General features: G+C 39.2%; 1 protein-coding gene across 2 annotated transcripts in view; it reads left to right on the top strand.

The window, feature by feature from the left end:
- The first annotated feature begins 11,648 nt into the window (after positions 1-11,648).
- LOC143291706 (amyloid-beta precursor-like protein) overlaps positions 11,649-22,493 on the top strand; it is a 65,900-nt gene continuing 55,055 nt past the window's right edge. For both annotated transcript variants that reach the window (XM_076601730.1, XM_076601729.1), the window contains exons 1-3: positions 11,649-11,795; positions 19,929-20,078; positions 22,122-22,245. In XM_076601730.1, coding sequence (XP_076457845.1) covers positions 11,742-11,795; positions 19,929-20,078; positions 22,122-22,245 — 328 coding nt within the window. In that variant the 5' untranslated portion in view covers positions 11,649-11,741. The remainder of the gene's footprint in view (positions 11,796-19,928; positions 20,079-22,121; positions 22,246-22,493) is intronic.

The raw sequence follows: 22,493 nt of genomic DNA, 5'->3' as shown, positions 1-22,493 counted from the left end.
GGTGAAGTTAACGTGGCCATGGCCTTGTTGGTGATGCCATTGAACTCTGCCATCAATCCCTTCCTCTACACATTAAACATTTTGCTTGAGAAAAGACGTCGAGCACGTGAACAACGTTTAGAGAAGATGTTGTTGATGAAGATTGATGCCAAAGTCGCAAGTGACCAGAGATAAGTGAAACTGAACACTTCCAGGTCAGGAGCATGTAAACTGATTACATCAGGACTCATCAGCTGTCAGAATGACATCGTAGATATTGAATGATACATTTTATTAAGCACATTGTTGTGCATTTTTTAGTATTTATAATACATAACTTAAACAAAATGTTATCTGCCGCATGATTACAAAAACCGGGCATTTGTATTAACTACTGGAATGCCAAAATGCATCCAACGCCCAGAGTGTCTGATTTTGTATCTTGCAGAAACACCCAGATGGAATCAGAAGTCTTCATATACCGGAAAAAAAATCCGTTATATTTCATTGTGTAACATACACCAAACACAGTATAACCTTTTCCCCAAAATAGTATGCCTTTTAAAAAAAAATCCTTCCCCAAGGTAGCTTTTCCAGGTGTTATAAAATAATGATGGGTGGGTAAAACACCTGAAGAAGCCAATATTCATAACACCCGAACAATCACCTTGGCGACAGCTTAACCTTTCTTTTTGTAGCCGTGCTCCGAGTGGTTCTAATAGGGTACGGCACAAAAGACTTAACTAAATATGATTAATTGAATGAAAGGATAGACAAGATCCCACGCACAGGCCAGGAACATATAGAGGCCAGTCACAAATGGGGTTTTCTATTGTTTTATTTACAATAGTTATGAACTAAAGGAGAAGAAATAAAGAAGAATAGAAGACAAGAACTAAGAGAAGACAGTGCCTGGAATGACACAAACAAATGTCATAAGTACAACATGTCAACACAAGTGAATAGTAAAGCACATGTATACATATTACATGGAAAGACTATCACTGGGGTTTGGGATACGCAACAACATAATGCATATGTGTGAAGACCAAACGCTGACATCAAATGACATTTCTAATACATTTAAATAGCTCATTTAAAGTGATTGAAGCGATTAATCCAACACTATCTTGTAATCACAACAGCAGAATACTACACACATCTTAGAGTACTGAGCGCACTGTAGCAGTACAATTGATATCAGCATGTAAAATAATACATGAATAATAAACAAGATAATAGAATCAGTGGCTTTGATATTATACTGGCAAACTGATAGACCAGATAGTAAGTGAAGCACCATTATGGCTTAACCATTAAGTGGTGAATGAACTTTACGCACTCACTAGAACATTCTGGAACAAACTATCTGTGTCCAGAGACGTCACTGACTGTGACGTTAAGAAAAATCAAATGGAATACTGCTCCGAGCATATGACGACATGGCGATTATTTAGATCAATCATAGCCGATCTGTGACTAACATGTCAAAGCAATAACTGAACAAAGAATTAACTGAACAAAGCAATAACTGAACATACTAATATAAACACAAGTACTGTATCGAATAATACAATTTACAAATCAACACATTCTACACACTAGTACTTGTGTTTATTATCCATTATCCATCTATCTAACTGTCTGTCCATATATGTGTATCTATCTGCCTATATATCTATATTATTATATGTATATGATATATACACACTGTATTATAATTACACACACACACACACACACACACACACACACACCGTCACACACACACATTTATAATGGGGTCGCCTACTTAAATGGCGCAAACTCCACATGATATATAATGGACTCTAAGCGCCTCACGTGAAATAATATTTTACACACACACACACACACACACACACGCGCGCGCAGGCACACACGCACGCACGCACCCCACCCCCCACCCCACCCCCCGCCTCACACACACACACAAGCACGCACGCGCGCTTGCACTATCACACACACACACACACACACACACACACACACACGAGCACAAAATATGACACACGCACAAAACTGGGGTTCTTGAAGAGGCCGCATGTCACCAGATCATCAGTATTAAATGAGAGGCTACATTTCCCTTCGTCACAAAACCTGTCTGGTCTTCATGTCTTTATAAATGTTCGAAGACCAATGGGTAGCGCTTTTGTAAATACGTTGTAGATAGTCTTTGTTAAAACTGTGTGCTGCAATTTACTGCTGAGTTCATGTCGGTTTCGGAAGATAATAATAATGACTGATGATGATGATGATGATGATGATGATGATGATACACTTACAATGAATTCGAGGTGGGGCACAAATTTGGTCACACACCTTGAAGCCAGAGTCGATGATGATCAACAGTGATAACAATAATAAACGAGAAGCAGACTGCAAGGGAAAACAGTGAGAATGGCAGAGCTTCAGTCTGAATCAATTCAGTATTTTTTTTAAAAGACCAACGAAAAACCGCATACACCTACTCGATCACCACCATAACACACACACACACACACACACACACACACACACACACACACAAACGCGCGCGCGCGCGCCACTGTTCGAGACAAACGACTCAAGAAATGACTCAGTCACTGCCATGGAGGCCTGGACGAGTCTTGTTTTAAAATACAGACTCACCCAGCTGCCTGCGCAGTGGTGTGTTTCTTACTGATATTGCTACACACGAGCTTCCCACAAGTTCAAAATAGCACTTTCTTTCCCAATGTTTGGAAAGTATAATGTAATCAGTGAAGGTATCGTTCAGGGGGAATAACCAATGAAGAAAGCATGTTGAAGTACCAAATACCCCTCGTCTCCCTTATTAAGAGAGAGAGAGAGAGAGAGAGAGAGAGAGAGAACACTGAACACTGAACACTGAACTGTTTAATGTCATTAGCTGTAAAGCTCTAGTGACATAGTAGGTACAAATCAAAACAAAAACGGTGCAAAACAAATAAAATCAAAGCAAGCTACACTACTAAAGGATAAACGGCACTTTGGTACCATCTTTATCATTTGCTTAAAAGTCCATGTGGCAGGCGGGTATTGTACCTCCCCCCCACCCCCCACCCCCTGCCCCAGTCGTTCGTCTCCAAGGTTTGAACAGTACACAGGAAACAAAGTACATATAATCCATACAATAATTATTTAAACATGCAGTTGGGTTACGCTGCTGGTCAGGCATCTGCTTGGCAGATGTGGTGTAGCGTATATGGTTTTGTCCGAACGCAGTGACGCCTCCTTGAGCTACTGAAACTGAAACTTAAACATGTGACATCGACACACGTCATATCAATACGAACACATAACAAAGTCAATATGTAGTCGTGCTATCAACCCGAGTGGTATTATTAAGCAGGGGATGGTACAAAATAATTATTGATGATTTACTGTATTAAAGGATAGAAAAGTTCCTCGCACAGGCCAGGGACATATAGCAGGCCAGTCACAAAAGTGTTTTTCTATTGTTTTATTTACGATACTGAGTTGTGAGAAGATAAAGAGAAAACTAAGATGAGAAGAAGAGAATAGAGAAAATAGTGCAAGCGATACGTAGCGAGATGTTGGCCTCTGGGACAACACACACACACACACACACACACACAGAGAGAGATTGTGACACAGCAAAGAGAGAGAGAGAGAGCGGCTCTGGCCAGTGGCTGCCCAGTGACCAGTGATCACCCACTCCGTCTATTTATGCAAGCGAACTGCAAAGGTGCTTGCGTGGCCCGTGAAGCGAATCAGCTCAAATCCCCCTAAATTTGATTAGCATTGCGTTTGTTTCAAGGTGTTCAGTGATAGATTTCTAAATGATTCCTGATTCGATTAAAGTCGGATAGGTCGCAAAAGAAAGAGCTTGTGATGTTTCAGGCTGAAATGAACACACACTAATCACATTACGTTGTTATCATTTATTCCTGCCAAGCGACTCGCGTAACCTGTTGTAAGTCATCAAGGGAAATAACGCAACACCCTCCCTTTTAATTTGTTATTTAACATAAAAGTAAATAAAAGTGTCATTGAGCAGAACAAAATTTGTCCGTTTAAATGAACGATAAATGTCACTTCAATTCGTTCAATGGAAAAAATTGTTGCAATTATATAAATCAATCGAAAGAGAAAAGGAAAAAATCATTATTATGTTTGTTTTGTTTTCTTTTGTTGGTTTTGTTTTGTTTTGTTTTGTTTTTTGTCCTTGAATTTGAAGGGGTCTTGATACATGATGACTGAAAAGAATAGAGTTCACAGGTCCAGTTAATCTGGAGTTTGGCGGAATCTTCTGGGACGTTCAGCCAAGGCAGGAGTGGGTCTTTCGAAAACTGCAGCGCTCTTGGAAGATGTGCCTGGGTCTGGAGCTTCTGGAGATGGTGCAGCACAGGCTGGGGATTTACTGTCGACCTGTGTGGGTTTGGAGCAGACAGGAATGGCTGGATATGGACCAGGGGTGGCTGCAGGAGGGACTGGTTCTAGGGGAGAGGAACCAGAAAGTGGGTCCACATGGCTGGGGGCATTAATGGCTGTTGGCTTTTCACTGGGGACAGTAGGGTCAGCCACCATGGGGAAAGGGAGGTTCTCTTGTCCTTTGTTCTCAGTCCAGCATTTGCGAACTTGATCTATGTGGCGTTTTATCATACGGCCATCTCCTAACTGCACCTTGAAAGAGAGAGGGCCAGTGACTTCAACAATAGTTTCATGCAGCCAGGACTTGCGAGACCCAAAGTTACGAGCATATACTTTGTCACCAGCTGCGAAGTCTCTGTCTTAAGCACTTCAATCATGATACATCTTCTGCTTTGCCTGGACTTCTTCCACTTTGCGAGACAGCATTGGCTGTGTTAAATCCAGATGTGTTTTGAGCCTTTGTTTCATGTAGAGTTCTGCAGGAGGTACACAGTGAGGTATGATGTGCTGCTCAAGGAGAAAAGTGGCCAACTTATGCTGCATAGTGAGTTGGGGAGACATCTTCTTCATGACGTCCTTGAATGTTTGAACAGCTTTCTGCCAGAATGTTGGAAGCTGGGTGGTAAAGTGAGAATAGCACATGGCGAGTGCCTAGGAACTGAGTGAAGGTTTTGAACTCAGTGCAAGTGAACGTAGGTCCATTGTCAGAGACGATGGTATCTGGTAATCCATGTGTGGCGAAGAGTTCTCTTAGGCAGCCAATAGTCCTTTCTGCTGTGATTTTGGTCATCATCTTTATCTCCATCCATTTAGAGTGGGAATCAACAACCACAAGAAACATATGTCCCATGAAGGGTCTGGCAAAGTCCACATGAAGTCTTGACCATGGTTTTTCAGACCACTCCCATGGATGAAGTGAAGCTTTCTCAGGCATGTGGCGAACTTGCTGGCAGGCTTCACATAGTCTGACAGTGGCTTCTATGTCACTATCAAGTCCTAGCCACAACACGTAGGAGCGGGCAAGGCACTTCATCTTGCAGACACCTGGATGACAAGAGTGAGGTTCTTCCAGCATTGCCCTCCTGCAAGCTGGAGGTACAGCAACCCTGATCCTTAAAGAAAGACAACCACTTTGAACACACAGTTCTGTTTCATGGGTCCCGTATAATTTCAGTTCTGACTGCCATTTTCTTGGAAGTTCAGATGGCCAGCCAACTAAAGTGTATTTTTTGACATGTGATAGAACAGAGTCACAATCAGTCTCTTTTGGATGTCTGTAGAAGTGACTGGGGTCGTCGAAAGATGATCCACTGGGAAAATGTATTCTTCTGGAATCTCAGGCTCAGCACTGGTGGTTGGTGTGGGCAACCTGCTGAGAGCATCAGCATGTGACATGGTGGCCCCCGACTTGTAGCAGATTGTGTATGTATATGCTGACAGTTGCAATACCCATCTTTGAATTCTGGTAGAGACCTCTGTTGGAATGGGTGTATGTTCACTGAACAATGTTATCAAGGGCTTGTGATCAGTGTATAACCAGAAATGGTGGCCAAAGAGATAGTCACGAAAATTCTTCACTCCGAAGGCGACTGCAAGAGCTTCTCTCTCATGTTGGAGTAATTCCGTTCAGCTTTGTTCAGTGACCTGGAAACATAGGCAATGGGGCATTCTGAGCCATCAGGAAACTTGTGGGCTAGAACTGCTCCTAGGCCCACTGTGGAAGCATCACAGGATAAGGTTACATCCATGTCTGGATTGAAGTGAACCGGAAGGTCGGCTGACAGAAGCGTTTCCTTCACCTTTTTGAAAGCTTGGTCCTGCTGAATTCCCCATCTGAAAAAAAAAACACCTTTGCGAAGAAGATTGTTCAGTGGAGATAACACTGTAGACAACTGAGGCAAAAACTTCCCATAGAAGTTAATGAGACCAAGGAATGACTTCAATGTTTGGACATCCTGAACAGCCTTCACTTTCTCAGGTGTGGGCTGGACTCTGTCTGCGTTGATCCAGTGACCTAGGTATGTGACTTCTGGTAGCATGAATTCACATTTCTCCTTCTTCAACCAGAAACCTTCAGCTTCAAGTCTGTGAAATACTACCAGCAGGTGGAGAGTGTGATCTTCATCGATGCAGCCAGTGACCAGGATATCATCTTGAAACGCTGCAGCCTGTGGAATGTCCTGCAACAAGCAGTCCATAGTTCGCTGGAAGATGGCTGGTGCAGCTGAGACTCCAAAGGGCAAACGTGTGTATCTGAAAAGACCCTTCTGTGTATTGATGATGGTCAATTCTTTGGATTGTTCCGCAAGTGGTAACTGTTGGTATGCGTGCTTCAAATCACGTTTGGTGAAAGATTTCCCTCCAGCAACTTTGTTGAACAGGTCTTCAACTCTAGGCAAGGAGTACACATCTGCCTTTGCTACAGTGTTCACCGTTACTTTGTAGTCACCACACAAATGCACAGTTCCATCAGGTTTTAGAAATGGGACCACTGGTGCTGCCCAAGCTGAGTGTTTTACTGGTTCAATAATGCCTTGGTCTTCAAGGCTCTGAATCTCAGCCTCAACCTTGCCCCTGAGTGCAAAAGGCACCGTTCTGGCTTTGTATAATTTTGGTTTGCAGTCATCTTCAATGTGAAGTGTGATTGGACATGACTTAACACAACCCAATTCATCCTTGAACAGGTTGAGAAACTGGTCACATTCTGACAGCCCAGATGGTGGTTTCATGGTTACTTGGTTCACTAGAATAGCTGCTTCCAGGTCCAATCCCTGGATCCAGTTTATGCCCAGTAGATTTGGACCACCACCACTGGCCACAATAAGAGGTAGCATTTCAGACTTGTCTTGATGGGAAACTTGGAGTGATTACAAGTGAAGTTCTTGAAAGGATAGCTTGCAGCGAAAGGTGCCTTACCACAGTGGTAACACTTGGTGTTTTGAGTTTGCTCATTACTGGTTTCGCTAGGTGTTTCATCAAAACCGCAGTCTTCTAATTCTTATTCTTCATCGTTCGTGGGCTGCAACTCCCATGTTCACTCGTATATTACACGAGAGGGCTTTTACGAGTATGATCGTTTCTACTCCCTGCATGTAGGTAGTCCTTTTTCTTGGGGTGGCGGGGAGGGGAGGGTGGTGCATTCCGGGTTTGTTCATGTTTTCATAACCCGCCGAACGCTGACATGGACTACGTGATCTTTAGCGTGCGTATTTGATCTTCTGCGTGCCTATACACAGGAAGGCGGTTCAGGCACTAGCAAGTCTGTGTTCACAGTGGGTGCAGATGGTAGTTCAGCAGAGCACTCTTGGTGAAGAGCTGCAGAGTGGCTTGCAGCTGTTTCCATAGCATGGGCGATTTCCACTGCCTTCGAAAAGGTGATATCTTTTTCAGATAACAGCTTCTTCTGAGTTGTGGCATCAAAAAGGCCACATACAAATCTATCTCTCAGTGCATTTTGCAAAAACTATCCAAAGTCACATGTGAATGCTAATCGTCTCAGTTCTGCTGCAACGTCGTTCACAGTTTCCAGCTCATTCTGCTTTCTCTTGTGAAATTTGAACCTTTCACCTATGACTGATAAGTGGTTTGGGTGACACATGTGCCTTGAGGATAGCAATGAGGTCATCATAATTCTTTGTTGTTGGTGTGTCAGGTGAGAACAGTGAACGAAGCAGTGAATAATATTTGACGCCTATAACTGACAAGAATACACTAGTCTTCTGTTTATCTTCAGCAATGTCGTTTGCTTCAAAGTACATGGTAAGGCGTTCAATATACAATCAAAATTTTCAGCAGCAGGATTGAGCTCATGAAACTTATTTGTGTGTGTCATTCTGAATTGTGGATTACACTCTAGCAAAGTTTATGACTGGAGAAAAACAACAACACAACAATTTCTAATGTCACAGTGGAAAAACAATTTGCAGGTTTGTTGACTGATACAAAATGGCGTCACCATCTCTTTCTAGCATGAAACAAACAAGTACATATTTCTCCAAGAACTGTTTATCTTGTGAGAACTATTACATGGAAAGCAAATAGAAATGTATTTTGGTACTTCCCTGCATGAGTCCTTTGGGATGTTTCAGCCTCAAATGAACACACATTAATCACACTCACAGTAGGTTGTTATCATTTCTTCCAGCCAAGTGAATCTCGTAACCTCTCGTAAGTCATCAAAGGAAATAACCCAACAGAGCTTAACACGTACATTCTAATGAGTATAAAATGAAGTGTTGATTATTTCAGATGAATTTATAATCTTAATTCAAGACACATGAAAAGGGTCAGTTTTAGCGAGCTTGTCTCTGAAAATTACAAACTGCGTTAAATCAGTTTAACGTAGGCAAACACAAGTGAAATAGATTTAAAGATGGAATTGCAATTATTCTGCCAGTATATAATACTTGCAGTTCACTGATCCGACAAAAGAGATATTTAATTAAATACGCTGTGTCACAAACACAAGTTTCTGCTCACCCAATGGCGTCGAGCGACGCTAGTTGTGGAGTGAATGTCATTAAGTGTCGACAATGAAAACCAGCTTTGTATCTTCTAAATGCCTGATCTATTCTCACATGCAGAACTGTAGACTGTAGCATTAAGTGTGACGGAAAGACAAAATGACGAAAGCTTAGCGTCACTGAGTTGAAATCTTTAGACTGGCAAAGGATTAAACTGAAATCAAGCATGCTTCTAACTGATTAAAGTGTGTATGTAAGCACAACAGATATAATATTACAGTGAACGATACAGACACTTGATTTAATAGATGTTTAGAGAATAGGTTTAGAATGGGCTTGCATTCAAACCGGGAATGGCGTCAGACATTCTGCGCTGGTTGTTGAAACGGCCCGGCAGGTTAGTTTCGAAAAAGACGTCTGCTAACAGCTTGTGTGCGAAACAGTTTTTGAAGCAAGCAGAGCGCTTCGCTACACATATAAAACATAATGATTACTTAAGCCTCAGTTTAACACCAAAACACGTCATACCAATACGAACACATCATAAAAATACATTGTCGAAATTGACCATCTAAATGTAACCCTTCCTTTTTGTCTATGCCTTTTTTTTCCCCTCATAGAACCCATGATACTAAATTTTTAATTGATTAACGTGATGAGTATTTGGACCGTTAGTATACACTTTGCATATGTTTACTGCCTCGGATACATATTTTGCTAGTGAGAGTATTATATCTTCATTTCCCGTCATCAGTATGCGGAACAAGTCTTTTCTCTGTGCTGGAGCTGTATTGAAAAGGGTACAGTTTTTTCGCAATTGTTCGCCAGTATCTTTTGCAGTTAAATATTAAATGGTTTTCATCTTCTGGGCTTTCGCCATACATTGGGCAAGGAGATGTTGCTTCGTCTGAATCGGACCATCTTCTGTTGGCATTCAGTCCAACAGTGTTCTCAATCTGATCCTCGCAAAGCAGATTTTATGCCACTTGTTTGTTACGGCGATCTTGATATATTTCTCTGTTTGAAATATTGATTTAAATGAATAAGACCATCATTATATCTGTCATTGCTCTCTATTTCTACATGCCAGTTTTGTTTGTAACATGCTATCAGTCTATCTTTAAACTGTAATGCCGCTCTCATCAGATGCCCAACTCATTGGCACAACCAAACCAGACCGAATCTACTGATGTTCTGTTAGTGCCGGTTTTCTTGATGTGGAATACCCAATTCTGTTTGCTGCCTTCTTCTCCTCTTGCAGCAGCAGCATCTCGTATGCTTGCCTACATAATCGTGATGTTGGCAGTCTAGTAAGTTTGAGCCAATATTTCATGCATTTTACAATTGATTTAATATGCAATGAGTACCTGCCAGTGTCGCCATACATTATAGTGTTTGATGAATGTAATAGGACACCAATAAAGCGCTTCATTGCAAAAGTATGTACTCTTTCCATTTGATTATTTGTCATGGGTCCCCATATTTCCGCTCCATGGTTCAAAACTGGTTCAATTTGTGTGTCGAAAAGTTTCCAGAAAGCTGTGAATCGCGAGTCAGTCAGTCGACCGTAGTCAGTCTCCTGAGTGATTTTATTATTTGGATTACACCTTTTTTCCCTTTTGTATTTGCGAGTTCATCCCACTGACGCAGACATCAAACTCAATTTAGTTGTGAATAACATTCCGTGAATGTGAATTGGTTACTTTTATCAGTTTCTCTATTGCCATAGCACCATTTTTCACTGAGTCGAAAGGTGACCTCCTTTGCAGATAACTATGATATTGGTCTTATCGAGATTTACTGTTAATTGTAGTATGTCTGTTTCTCGCTTAAGGGCATTTAACTGATTGTGTAACCCAATGGGTGTGTCCGTGTGTGTGCAGTGTGTGCCGGTGTGTGTGTGCGTGTGTGTGTGTGTGTGTGTGTGTGTGTGTGTGACCGTCAGACTGGGTGCAATGTGTGTCGGGCCGCCGTCAGTAGCCTATGTGTGTGTGTGTGTGTGTGTGTGTGTGTGTGTGTGTGTGTGTGTCAGTGTGTGTGTGTGTGTCAGTGTGTGTGTGTGTGTGTGTGTGTGTGTGTGGGCGTGTGTGTGTGTGTCAGTGTGTGTCACCAGAGTGTCACGTGTGTGTGTGTGTGTTGTGTGTGCTTGCCGCGTCAGTCAGCCCGGTGCGTGTGTAGTGTTTGTGTGTCGATGCAGCTGCCGGATAGGTATATATCAACGTATCAACATTAAACTATTATATTGTACTGACCATGCAATGTTTCCGTTTCTTTTTATTCAAACTTTCCCCATTCATAGGCCAATGATGCTGTTTAAAAATATATATATATAAAAAAAACGAAAAAACACCTGACATTTCCAGAAACCGTTTTCACAACGCTTGATCTGTGCAAGCGTGAAGTGAGACATTGCAGCGTCTGTGGTAACATTTTTGGACGCAGTCACCGCCCGCTCGAAAGACTCATCCACCGCACATTCCATCGTGTGTTTTTTTTCCCCCCGAGACCCTATGTGAAACGGCTTCCCATTGGTCAATTTTCATTGAGTGCACCTGCTCACAATATTAAGTGTAATTACTTTTCGAGTAAGCAGTTCGAGCAACACAATTCCACACAAATCCTTAAACAATATTCGGCTTAAACTAAATAAATATGAACTATAATATTGATTTACAAGACCGAAATCACCGTGTCTGGGTTTTCCTTGATCAGCATAATCAGCCTGGCGCATTGCAGGATTATCCAATCGCAGAAGAGGACACGAAAGAACGGCATTGGCCTAATGATCTCACTTCGAATCCGACATTGTCTGTAGTTCTCCTCGTGACGCCATCCAGGTTTCGTCTCCAGTTTTCGGAGTTAGCTGTGGAGTTGCGATCGAGAACCATGGGCACTTTAAGTGGATACACTGTTTTAACGATTTTATGTAGCATTGCACAGGTATGTCTTGATCGACAATGTGTATTAATTAGCCTTACGTATCGAAATTCTGGAATGAATCAACTCCTGATTTCATACCAAATACTGAAATAGTGATGGCCAGCCGATAGTAATTTTGTGAATCATCGAATCAGTGCGTTCATGATGGTAAGAAATTCATTAGGCAGAAGTAGCTATTTTCATGATCATGTGGCATATACTGCTATGAAAAGTCAGCCACAATTCAGAAGAGAACACGACGATCAGGCCCTGCGAGATGGCAAACCATCGGAAGCGGGCAATCAATCTTATTAAATTCCTAATTTGATTAGAATAATACGAATATAATCATAAATCACTATTTAAATACCACACATTTTGTTTGTATCGACGGTAACTCAAAAACCTCAAATGCTTTGAGCTTCAGACAATAATTCATTTAATCAGATCAGATCACAATCTCTGTGAAAATTTAATGTAGAACTACCACTAGGAAAACAACACATTGTTGAAGTCTAAAGTCAAAAGGCACCTGAATAAATATACAAACTGTAATGAGGATATGGAATATGGAGTTTCAGGTAAATAGAAACCCTGAACATTATATTTGTTATTACAATTTTATTATTTGGTTAAACTTTCAGATACTGCATTGTACTAGTACTAGTTGTAGTTGTACCAATGGAAGATTATTTTATTATGATATATCAGTATTTTATAATTTTATGCATCAGCATGCAGTTGTTTTTTTTTAATCACTTGACATAGGAAGTGATAGCCTTCTCCTTCACTCATATCAGTGCCAGTACCTGGTTCAGATGAGTAACGAGTCAGACAGTCTGTATAGATCTCCAGAGCTCTTCTTAAGACTAATACGAGTACCCAGAACTTGTAAAACAGAGCCTAACCTACCTGTTACCTTGAGGCTATTTGCAACAGTTACAGTTTAATGCTCATTTACAGATTATCAGACTTAGGTCTCGTTGTATTATAATCACATATATTCAAAATTCAATGTTTACATTTTACATCATTAACTGATCTGTGTGTATGTATCAGTGTGTGCTCACATGCATGTATACATGTATGTATTCATGCATGTATACTATGTATGTGTAAATAATGCATCATGAATACATGTTTATGTATGCAGTTATAGATCTATAGCTAAAGTTGTGCATACTTTGTTTTGTGTGTGATTTTTTTCATTTCTGTAATGTCTTGAATTTGAACAAAGAAAAAAGTTACAAGTTATGAAGAAAGAAAGTAAAAACAATGAAATTATGATACCTGTATGTCCTGTGATATTTATAACCAATTAATTGAACAAACTGGGTGAAAATGCCTGAATGAGTTATTTTTGCATAGTCTCACCAATAATTCTGGAGAAAGTTTTGTATTTGTTAATTAGTAAATTATGTAAATGAACATGTGCCAAAAGGTGAACTCAGAATTGGGACATCAGCATGAAAAGAAAGTTTGACATGGACTGTTTTTTTCCTTCTTTAGTTCTTACATGGTAAGCTGCTTAACTTATTTAGTAAGTGGGACAGTATGGGAAAAGATAGTTCATTTGAAAGGTTTTTTTTGTAATACAACAAATAATTCTGCCTAGCAGTAGCATTGAGTTGCAGATGTGACAACAGACATAGTAATTTGTAAGTGTAAGTGTAACAAAAGAGAAATGTATCACAAGCCTTTTATTTTACTTTTTAGATGAATTGAGAGGGTGTTAGGGGAGCTTCAATTACAGTTCACTAACATCAATCATTTAACCCTGCAGCATTTCACAATTTTCAGGAATTAACCGTCTTTCATGTCTCTTGTCACGTCTGCCACTGGGCCATCAAAAACAAATGTCTAGCATCAAGGAAACAGACAAAAGAATTCTGAGCACACTCTCTTCATTCATAGAGTAAGGTTTTCTAATCTGTAAACTACAATGAACATTGACTCTCTGGTCTCAAGTCATTCTTTAGCAATATGGGTTGTGGATTGACATCAACAGTTGTGGACATAGTTTGAACACAATAAATACTGTTTTGATTGATTTGGAGTTATCACAGGTATGTAATTCAGTCATGTAACTCAATTAACAGTAAACCTGCCCTTTTGTCAGGCAAAATCCTCTTTGCAAGCATTATGAGTTCTGGATGTGACACACAAGTTAAGAACAATTTTCTGAAAAAACTTGCTGGACTCAAGATACCATGTACCAGACTTATTTACTTATTAATTAATGACTGCTACAGTTCACAATGAACTCAGATTCCAAAGAGCAAACATTCACAAGCATAGGAAGCTGGATGATAATAATGTAAAATGAATAAAATAGACCCAAGTGTTTCTATTTTCTAACAGGAGATAAAATATAGATATTTTTTTTATAAGTAAGAACATAGTGCAAAAATCAATAGCACCTGTGCAGTATTTCACATTCAGGTTCTTTTATGCATGTCTGCCTTTTTTTAATTTTCTATATTAGTATATATATTTTTATTGTAATAGATTTTTCAAATTAATGTTTTTAGACAGTTTTCTTTATAATGACATTCAGCACTAACTGGAACTTGTTCAGACGTAGTGTGTGTGTGTGTGTTCGTTCATTCTTTAGTTTAACGTCTTTTCATTCTGTGTGTGTGTGTGTGTGTGCGTGTCTGAATATTATCATTCAGATGATATATAATATACTTACGGATTAAAATGCCAGTTGCTATGTTCAGTTTTTGGGGGATTCTTTAATTGTTTTGATTTCTGTGAGTCTGCCCTGTTATAAGGTACAGTTTTTCTAAATGATTAAAAGAATTGGTTTAAATGATTGCTATCAGAGTGATGAAGTAATAACTCATGTGATATAACTTACAAATTTCTGTGTGTAATTGACAGACAGTCAGGCACTGTATACTCTGTCTCTTTCTCTGGTGAGCTCTCTCTCTCTCTCTCTCTCTCTCTCTCTCTCTCTCTCTCTTCTCTTTTAATCGCAAATTATATGTTGCCTTTATTGACTTCGAAAAAGCATTTGACTCCATTGAGAGAAATTTATTGTGGCCTATTCTTTTGAAAAACGGTATCAGAGGTAAGATTTTTCGTTGTATTTATAGTATGTATACCAATGTTAAAACCAGAATTAGATGTGGTGCTAAGCTAACAGACTATATTAGTTGTACCCGCGGTGTCAAACAAGGCGATGTCTGCAGTCCTGTTCTGTTTTCATTATTCATTAATGAATTAGCATTAGAAGTGATCAGAGAGGGTAGACATGGTGCTATGTTTATGCCTAATTATTTTGAACTGTTTATATTATTATTAGCTGATGATGTTGCTTTATTATCAGAAACTATTATTGGTTTACAAACACAGCTTAATAGTCTATATCATGCAGCTTCAGCTCTACACTTGAAAGTAAACATGGATAAAAGTAATATCATTGTATTTAGGAAAGGGGGGTATTTAGCCGCTAGGGAAAGGTGGACATATAATGGTATTGTTATGCCAGTTATTAATGCATATAAATACTTAGGAATTTACTTCTCTACTAGACTGAGTTTTGTGGCAGCCTGTAACAATCTTTGTAGCAGAGCAAAAAATGCTTTATTATGCATATTGCAAAAGTTATCAAAGTTAAAATGTAATTCTTTAAATACTTATTTGAAATTATTTGACTCACAAATTCAACCAGTAGTACAGTATGGTGCTGAGATATGGGGACTTGACAGAGCAGCATTTAATTGTGAAAAGGTTCATTTATTTGCATTAAAAAGATATTTGGGTGTAGAAACACGAACACCTAATGATTTTGTATATGGAGAAACAAACAGGTATCCTATTTATATAAATTCAGTTATGAAGTGCATTAAGTACTGGCTAAAATTAGTAAGAATGCATGAGTCTAGATTACCTCACAAAGCCTACAAAATGTTATTCGATCTTGATGCACGTGGTAAAACAAACTGGGCTACTAACATACGTTCTAAGTTGTTCATGTTTGGTTTTGGTTATGTATGGCTTAACCAAGGTGTGGAAGGGATTGATGAGTTTCTTCGGGTTTTCAAGGAAAGGTTAATTTTGTGTAGATGGCAAGAATGGGACTTTCATGTAAAAAATAGTGAAAGATTTAATGTTTACAGAACTTTTTGCACTATACCTGATATCAAAACATATTTACTAATGAATCTAGATAGATATTTAAGGTATACAATGACAAGATTCAGACTGGGCATTTCCGATATTGCTGAACATAGTTATCGTTATAGAATGCAGAACGAGGCTGACTTATTATGTCCACTTTGCCAGATGGAGAAAGAAAATGAGGTGCATTTTGTTCTGTCCTGCCCTGTCTTGTATAATTTAAGAGTACAGTACATACCATTGAAATATTTTAAGTTCCCAAGTCAGTTTAGACTGTCGTTACTTATGGCATCAGCGCATGAACAAACTATTAGAAACTTATCAATTTATCTGTATAAATCGTTTAAGCTCCGATCTGTTCTTATGTCTTAGTGTATCCAGTAACGACTACATACGGACGATGTGTATAACGTAACTGAGTGTCATTAGCTACGCATGTAAGAGTTATCATTTAGCGTATATCATATATCATTTAAGTGTATAAATGTCATTTGAATACAATATGCTTCATGATATGCATTATGTATTACTAAGGTGAGGACATAAATATTACTTAAAATTAAAGTATGTTATATTTATATTATCTGAACGAATGTCATTTTTCAATGCACGATGCAATGTTTATGAAGAAATTGTGACACCCTTTCATAAGGGGCAATGGCCTATAAATGAATAAACCATTCATTCATTCATTCATTCTCTCTCTCTCTCTCTCTCTCTCTCTCTCTCTCTCTCTCTCTCTCTCTCTCACACACACACACACACACATACACACACACACACTCTCTCTGTCTGTCTGTCTGTCTCTCTCTCTCTCTCTCTCTCTCTCTCACACACACACACACACACACACACACACACTCACTCACTCACTCACTCACTCTCTAGAGCTCTCTTTGATTCTGTAGATCTTCTACTCAGACACACAACACACACACACACACACACACACACACACACATACAACACACACACACATAATTTTTACTCACATGGGCACCCACATTAATTGACACATGCGTACGCACGCACTCGCGCGTGCGCGCGCGCGCACACACACACACACACACACACAAGGAACACTTCACATTCCATAATATATGACTGTTTCTGTAATAAATAATCGAATTTATTGATGATTGTATTTATAATCAAAAATACAGAAATTACACATTAGAATTAAATATAAATATTTTATATACATTTTTTTTTTTTTTTTTTAATCATCTGTCAACAAAAAAATTCTTTTTTTTTCAGTAAAAATTCCCTGAACTGCAGATACTATACAGTAGTGCACTCAGACTCAGAGATCTATAGATATGTCTGCACACAGAACTTTCTCATGAGAAAGTCCACTCAAACTTTATCAATTGAGAGATCATAATTCAAATGGAGAGACTGTGTTGTCAGGTCATCAGAGGTGCCCTTATGTTGTTACAGTTGGATACAAAGGGGAAAAAAAATCAAAATGAATGGAAAAATGTATGCACCAGCAGGGATCCCATTCTCCATGGTATATAATTTTATAAATAGAGAGAGCTTATGTTTTCTGATGGCTACAGTTTTGAGACATGTCTGTGTTACAGTCTGGCCCTTCTGCATAAATTTTCCCCATCCTGCCATTGTCACCCCAGTTAGGGAAGCGCAGTCAGGGTGATTAAATACTTTTATAGTTGTGGACTATGCCTGTGGAATCACTTTATTATCAGGCTGGGGAACTCTCAGCGGATCCACTATTTTCAGTGGGAGAGCAGATGATTTCAGAGGGGAAAAAAATTTTCAGAGGAAAAAGTTTTTTGGGGTCAGAGAAGAAACTGAATTATTGTTTTAGCTTTTGTGTTTTACCTTTTAAAAATCACTAATTTTGTTTTTGCCTGCACCCCACCAACTGGCCAAAGGCAGCCCCTGGACCGCGGCCGATTTTCAGAGGAAACTCTCCTGAACAATTTTCAAGCCTGATTATGCTAAATTGTGCATTCTGTCCAACTCGCGGCAGCTTTTTTCTCCCCCTAGACAAGATGGTCTTGTTTTGAAGACCTTGACTCGAGTCGTTGCCTCCTTCAGCTGGTCATTTGGAATTGGATTAGATGATAAACAGAGGTCTCATGCATGGCATCATATGTTAAAACACATTTAACCTAAGTCGACTATCACTGGTGTCAGTCCTATGTCAACAAAACTAAAACACACACAGTAAAAGGGTTATAAGTCCCTGGCAACATTCTTTTGAAAGGTCCATTTTGAAGTCCTGAAAACGATTTCGCTTGCAGTAGTTGCAGGCAGAAAAAAAAGAAGAAAAAAAAGCTCTGTAGCACTTGACACAGCCTGGGGAAAACAGCCTTTGTTTGACAAACATTGAAGAGTAAAATTGCACAATACAAATAATACAATACAGCACAGCTCATTACATAATTTTACATTACATTATCATGATCACATCATCCCATTTGTTCCTTTCTGCCAATCTCAGTCACCGCAACCTTCCCCTAATTTGTTTTGCCTCCCTCCAGGAGCCTAGTACTGTAGTAGTCCTACCCTAACTCCCTCCAAGTCATTAACCCTACCCTTTATTACCTGTACAAATCTACAGTTAATTAAGGCAGCATGTGAAATGATGAGAGGAGGGTTCACACTTCCCTCCTCCCCTTTTCACTTGAGCATCTCCACCCCTACACTGGTTTTGTTTTTCTGTAATATGTAAATGATTTATCAGTGTATTACAATTTACAAAGTACAACTTCAGTACAATGAATTGTGTCCATTGACTTGTTAGTTCTCTGCTAGTACTTTACTTAGATTAAGTACTATCTGTTTGTTTTGGGAGGGCAAGTAGAAATTAGGGGAGGGGAGGGATTGGGAGGGCAAGTAAATGTTTTTGTTCACATTTTGTCCCCAGGACAGCTGAAAATTATCTGTGAAAAATTTGTCTGTAATTCTAGCTCTGTATCTGTAGGCCAGTAGGATGAAGATCTCTCCCTTTTCATACCTGCGGCTGCCACAACTCAAATGGTATGCTACTATCATAGGATACAAACCTCACTGTAACTTGTTCTGTTGTAGAGTGTTAAATGATTGAACAAAGAAAGACCTTTCCAAATTCAACTAAGTCCAGTCACTCCCCTTTATTGTGGTGGCAAGATAAGCAGGGTGAGTGGTCAATCACTAGGCAGAGCAGAGAACTGACTTGTTAAATTACAAGGCTTTGTTGTTGAGCTCAGGTCGCATCAGTTTTGGTAGTGACTGACTATACATTACTATCAGCAACACGAAAATGTTCTCTGTTGAAATTCAAGGTAAGACAAGAGGTCATGGTCAAACATAGCATGTTTGTTAAGTAGTAGTGTTATTGCATGTAAAAATCTTGTGAAGACATTGAAACAGAAAACAACTTTAGAACTTATGTCAGAAGACCAGATATTTAACTTTCATCTTGTCCATGTCTTACTTTTGTGTCCAATCTTCCTTGGATATCGGGATAGTAGTAATACTAGTATCCTAAGGAGATTGGTAATGGTGAGAAAAACAAAAACATGACCTATGGTTGTGGATCAGGGTCATAGTTCAAGGTCATAGCCTTGGGTTTTTTATTTTATTTTTTATTATTATTATTTTTTTTAAGCATTCAAATTACAAACTTGTAACAGTTTGTTCTTGATGAATTTTCACCAAAATCTCAACAAATGTGATAAACAGAACATAGTGATACTGATAGTCTCTCATACTCGTAGTGATTGGTTATGGCTTGACTGTTGTGATCAGATTTAAGTCTTGAAGGCTGCATACATGTATCATTTTGACATGTTGTAGTGCTTTAGTTTTTATTGTGTGCATAAATTTGTGGTTATCATTTAATGTTATAAATTATTGTAAATCATTGATTTTTAAAATCATTATTGTCTTTCACATGGTTGCCAACTAAAAGCTTTTAGAGTAATTCAGTTGTACTTGTACAGTTGTAGTGTGTGTTTTTTTAAATTTTATTTTATAAGTTAATTGACTGACTGTACTATTTCTTTGGTCTGGCAGGTGTTTGCCACGCAGAATGACCATGAGCCCATGGTGGCTTTTGTCTGCGGCAAGCCTGCAATGCACCGCGGTGTTAATGGATGGATTAGCGACAAGGAAACCAAGAAATGCTGGGATAATAAACGAGCTATTTTGGATTACTGCAAGAAGGTGAGTGAAATCTGAGCATCACTTGCTTGCATGACTGATCAGACTGATAAAACGTTTTGTAATTCTCATTCTGGCATTGTTTGCAATTAAAGTTGCCTTTCTTTGGTTGGGTGATAATTAAAGACTTCGTTCATGTTGTCAGCCTTTCAACATTCTGCCAGATTCTGTTGCTGATTCTGATAAGGACATCTGTCACTCACTGCCACTCCTCCCTGTTCTATCAGTTCACATGGTACCTGTATCATGAGTGTATCTCGTCAGTATTTGAGTGAAAGTTCAACTAAAGCAAACAATGGACATAAAACTCTAAGCTTCCTTTATCAGATTACAACAACCTGATCAAGAAGCTTGGTTTTGAATTTGATGGAGATTTCTTCAAGAAATGCATGCAGCTAACAACTAAACAAGGGAGCTTTGTTTGTGCTCAAGTAATGGACCTGGTAGAGGGGGTTCTCAGCAAACAGTGCTTCAGCCATGAGGGGATCTTCCCAATGATTAGTAAAATTTGCATGCAAAGTCAAAAGTTTGGTTTCCTTATGTGAGAGAAAGGTTTCATAACAAAGTTCATGTGAGGTTTGTGCAAAATTTTGGTATATCACATTATCATGACTATGAAATTATGTAACAACAAAAGAATGATGCTTTTTTTTTCTTTTCTTTTTTTCTCTCATCAAATTTTTCATGTTTTGTTTTGGTATTGTTCTTTTTTTTTTCTTTCTTTTTTTTTTTTTGAGGGGAGGGTTGGGGGTGGGGTCTATGGAATTTGGCTGTGGAGTATAAGTGATTCATCTCAATGCAACTGACTTGTTATTTTTTGATTGATTGATTGATATGGATACTTATAGCACCTATCCTTGGTCGGAGACTAAGCTCTAAGCGCTTTAGAAACAGCGTCATTTACTCAACCGGCTGCCTACCTGGGTAGAGCCGACTGATGGCTGCCTTTGGGCGCTCATCATTCATTTCCTGTGTTGTTCAATCATATTTCAGGCACGCACACATACACACTCAGACAAACGTGACATTTTGCGTGTATGACCATTTATGTTTATTTACCCCACCATGTTTTTGGAGGTGTGTATGCTGAGTATGTTCTTGTTTCCATAACCCACCAAATGCTGACATGGATTACAGGATCTTTAACATGCGTATTTGATCTTCTGTGTGTGTATACACACAAAGGGGGTTCAGGCATTGGCAGGTCTGCACATATGTTGACCGCGGAGATCGGAAAAATCTCCACCCTTTACCCACCAGGCGACACCGAGATTCGAACCCCGGACCCTCAGATTGAAAGTCCAGTGCTTTAACCATTCAGCTTTCTGGCTTATTTCTGGATAGTGAGTGATGCTGGTGTTATTCTGTGAGTGATACTGATAGTTTTTATCTGTGTTAGATGTACCCCAAAGTGATGATGATTGTGTACATTTTGTGTTAGAGTTGATGTGTGGACTACCCAAGATTGATGATTGTGTATTTCTTTAGACGTACCCCAGAGTGATGATTATGTTAATTTCTGTGGTGTGTGTGTGTGTATATATATATATATATATATATATATATATATATATATATATATATATATATATATATATATATATATAAAACTCAGAGTGGTGATTCATGGTTATGTCTGTAGTGGTACATCACTAGGTCTTAGATGCACCCCAGAGTGATGATTCAATGATTGTGTACCCCAGTCATGATCCATGGTGTATGTCTGTAGTGATACATCACTAGATCTTATAAGTTAGATGTACGCCATATTGATGATCCATGGTGTATATCTGTATTCTATATGTCTGTAGTGGTACATCACCAGATCTTAGAAGTTAGATACACACCAGAGTGATGATTCAGTGATTGTGTATTTTTGGTGTGGATCTACCCCACAATGATGATGGTGTATTTCTGTGGAATATGCACCCCAGAATGACAATGGTGTATTTAAATAATTTTTGTGGTAGATGTACCGAATGATTATGATGTATTTCAGTGGTAGATCATACCCAGAGTGACGATGGTGTATAAATTCTGTGGTAGATGTACCCCAACCACAACATCACCAATGTGGTGGAAACCTCCTACCTGGTTACCATCCCTGGCTGGCCCTCTCTCAACGGGGATGCTCTGCATGAGCATCGTGTTCGTCCCTACAGATGTATAGGTAAGTCTGGGACAGCTTCCCATAGTCTGTGGCCTTTCATGCCCTACTGTGTCTGATTGTGACCTCACTTTTTACACCCACCCCCTTCATTCTCATGTTGGGGGAGAGCAGCAGTAGTTTGGATTGACTGAGAAAAAAATTATACTCTGTGCATGTGTTTCACTGTTTGTGGAAAGTTCTGTGATTATATGATGTATCCAGTCCAGAGTAATGAGTAAACTGAACATGTGGTCTCCCAGGAACTTCCT

This window comes from Babylonia areolata, chromosome 17, assembly GCF_041734735.1.
Source record: "Babylonia areolata isolate BAREFJ2019XMU chromosome 17, ASM4173473v1, whole genome shotgun sequence".
NCBI lineage: Eukaryota > Metazoa > Mollusca > Gastropoda > Neogastropoda > Buccinidae > Babylonia > Babylonia areolata.
Note: the sequence above shows the minus strand (reverse complement) of the source record. Positions and strands in the feature narration are given on the sequence as shown.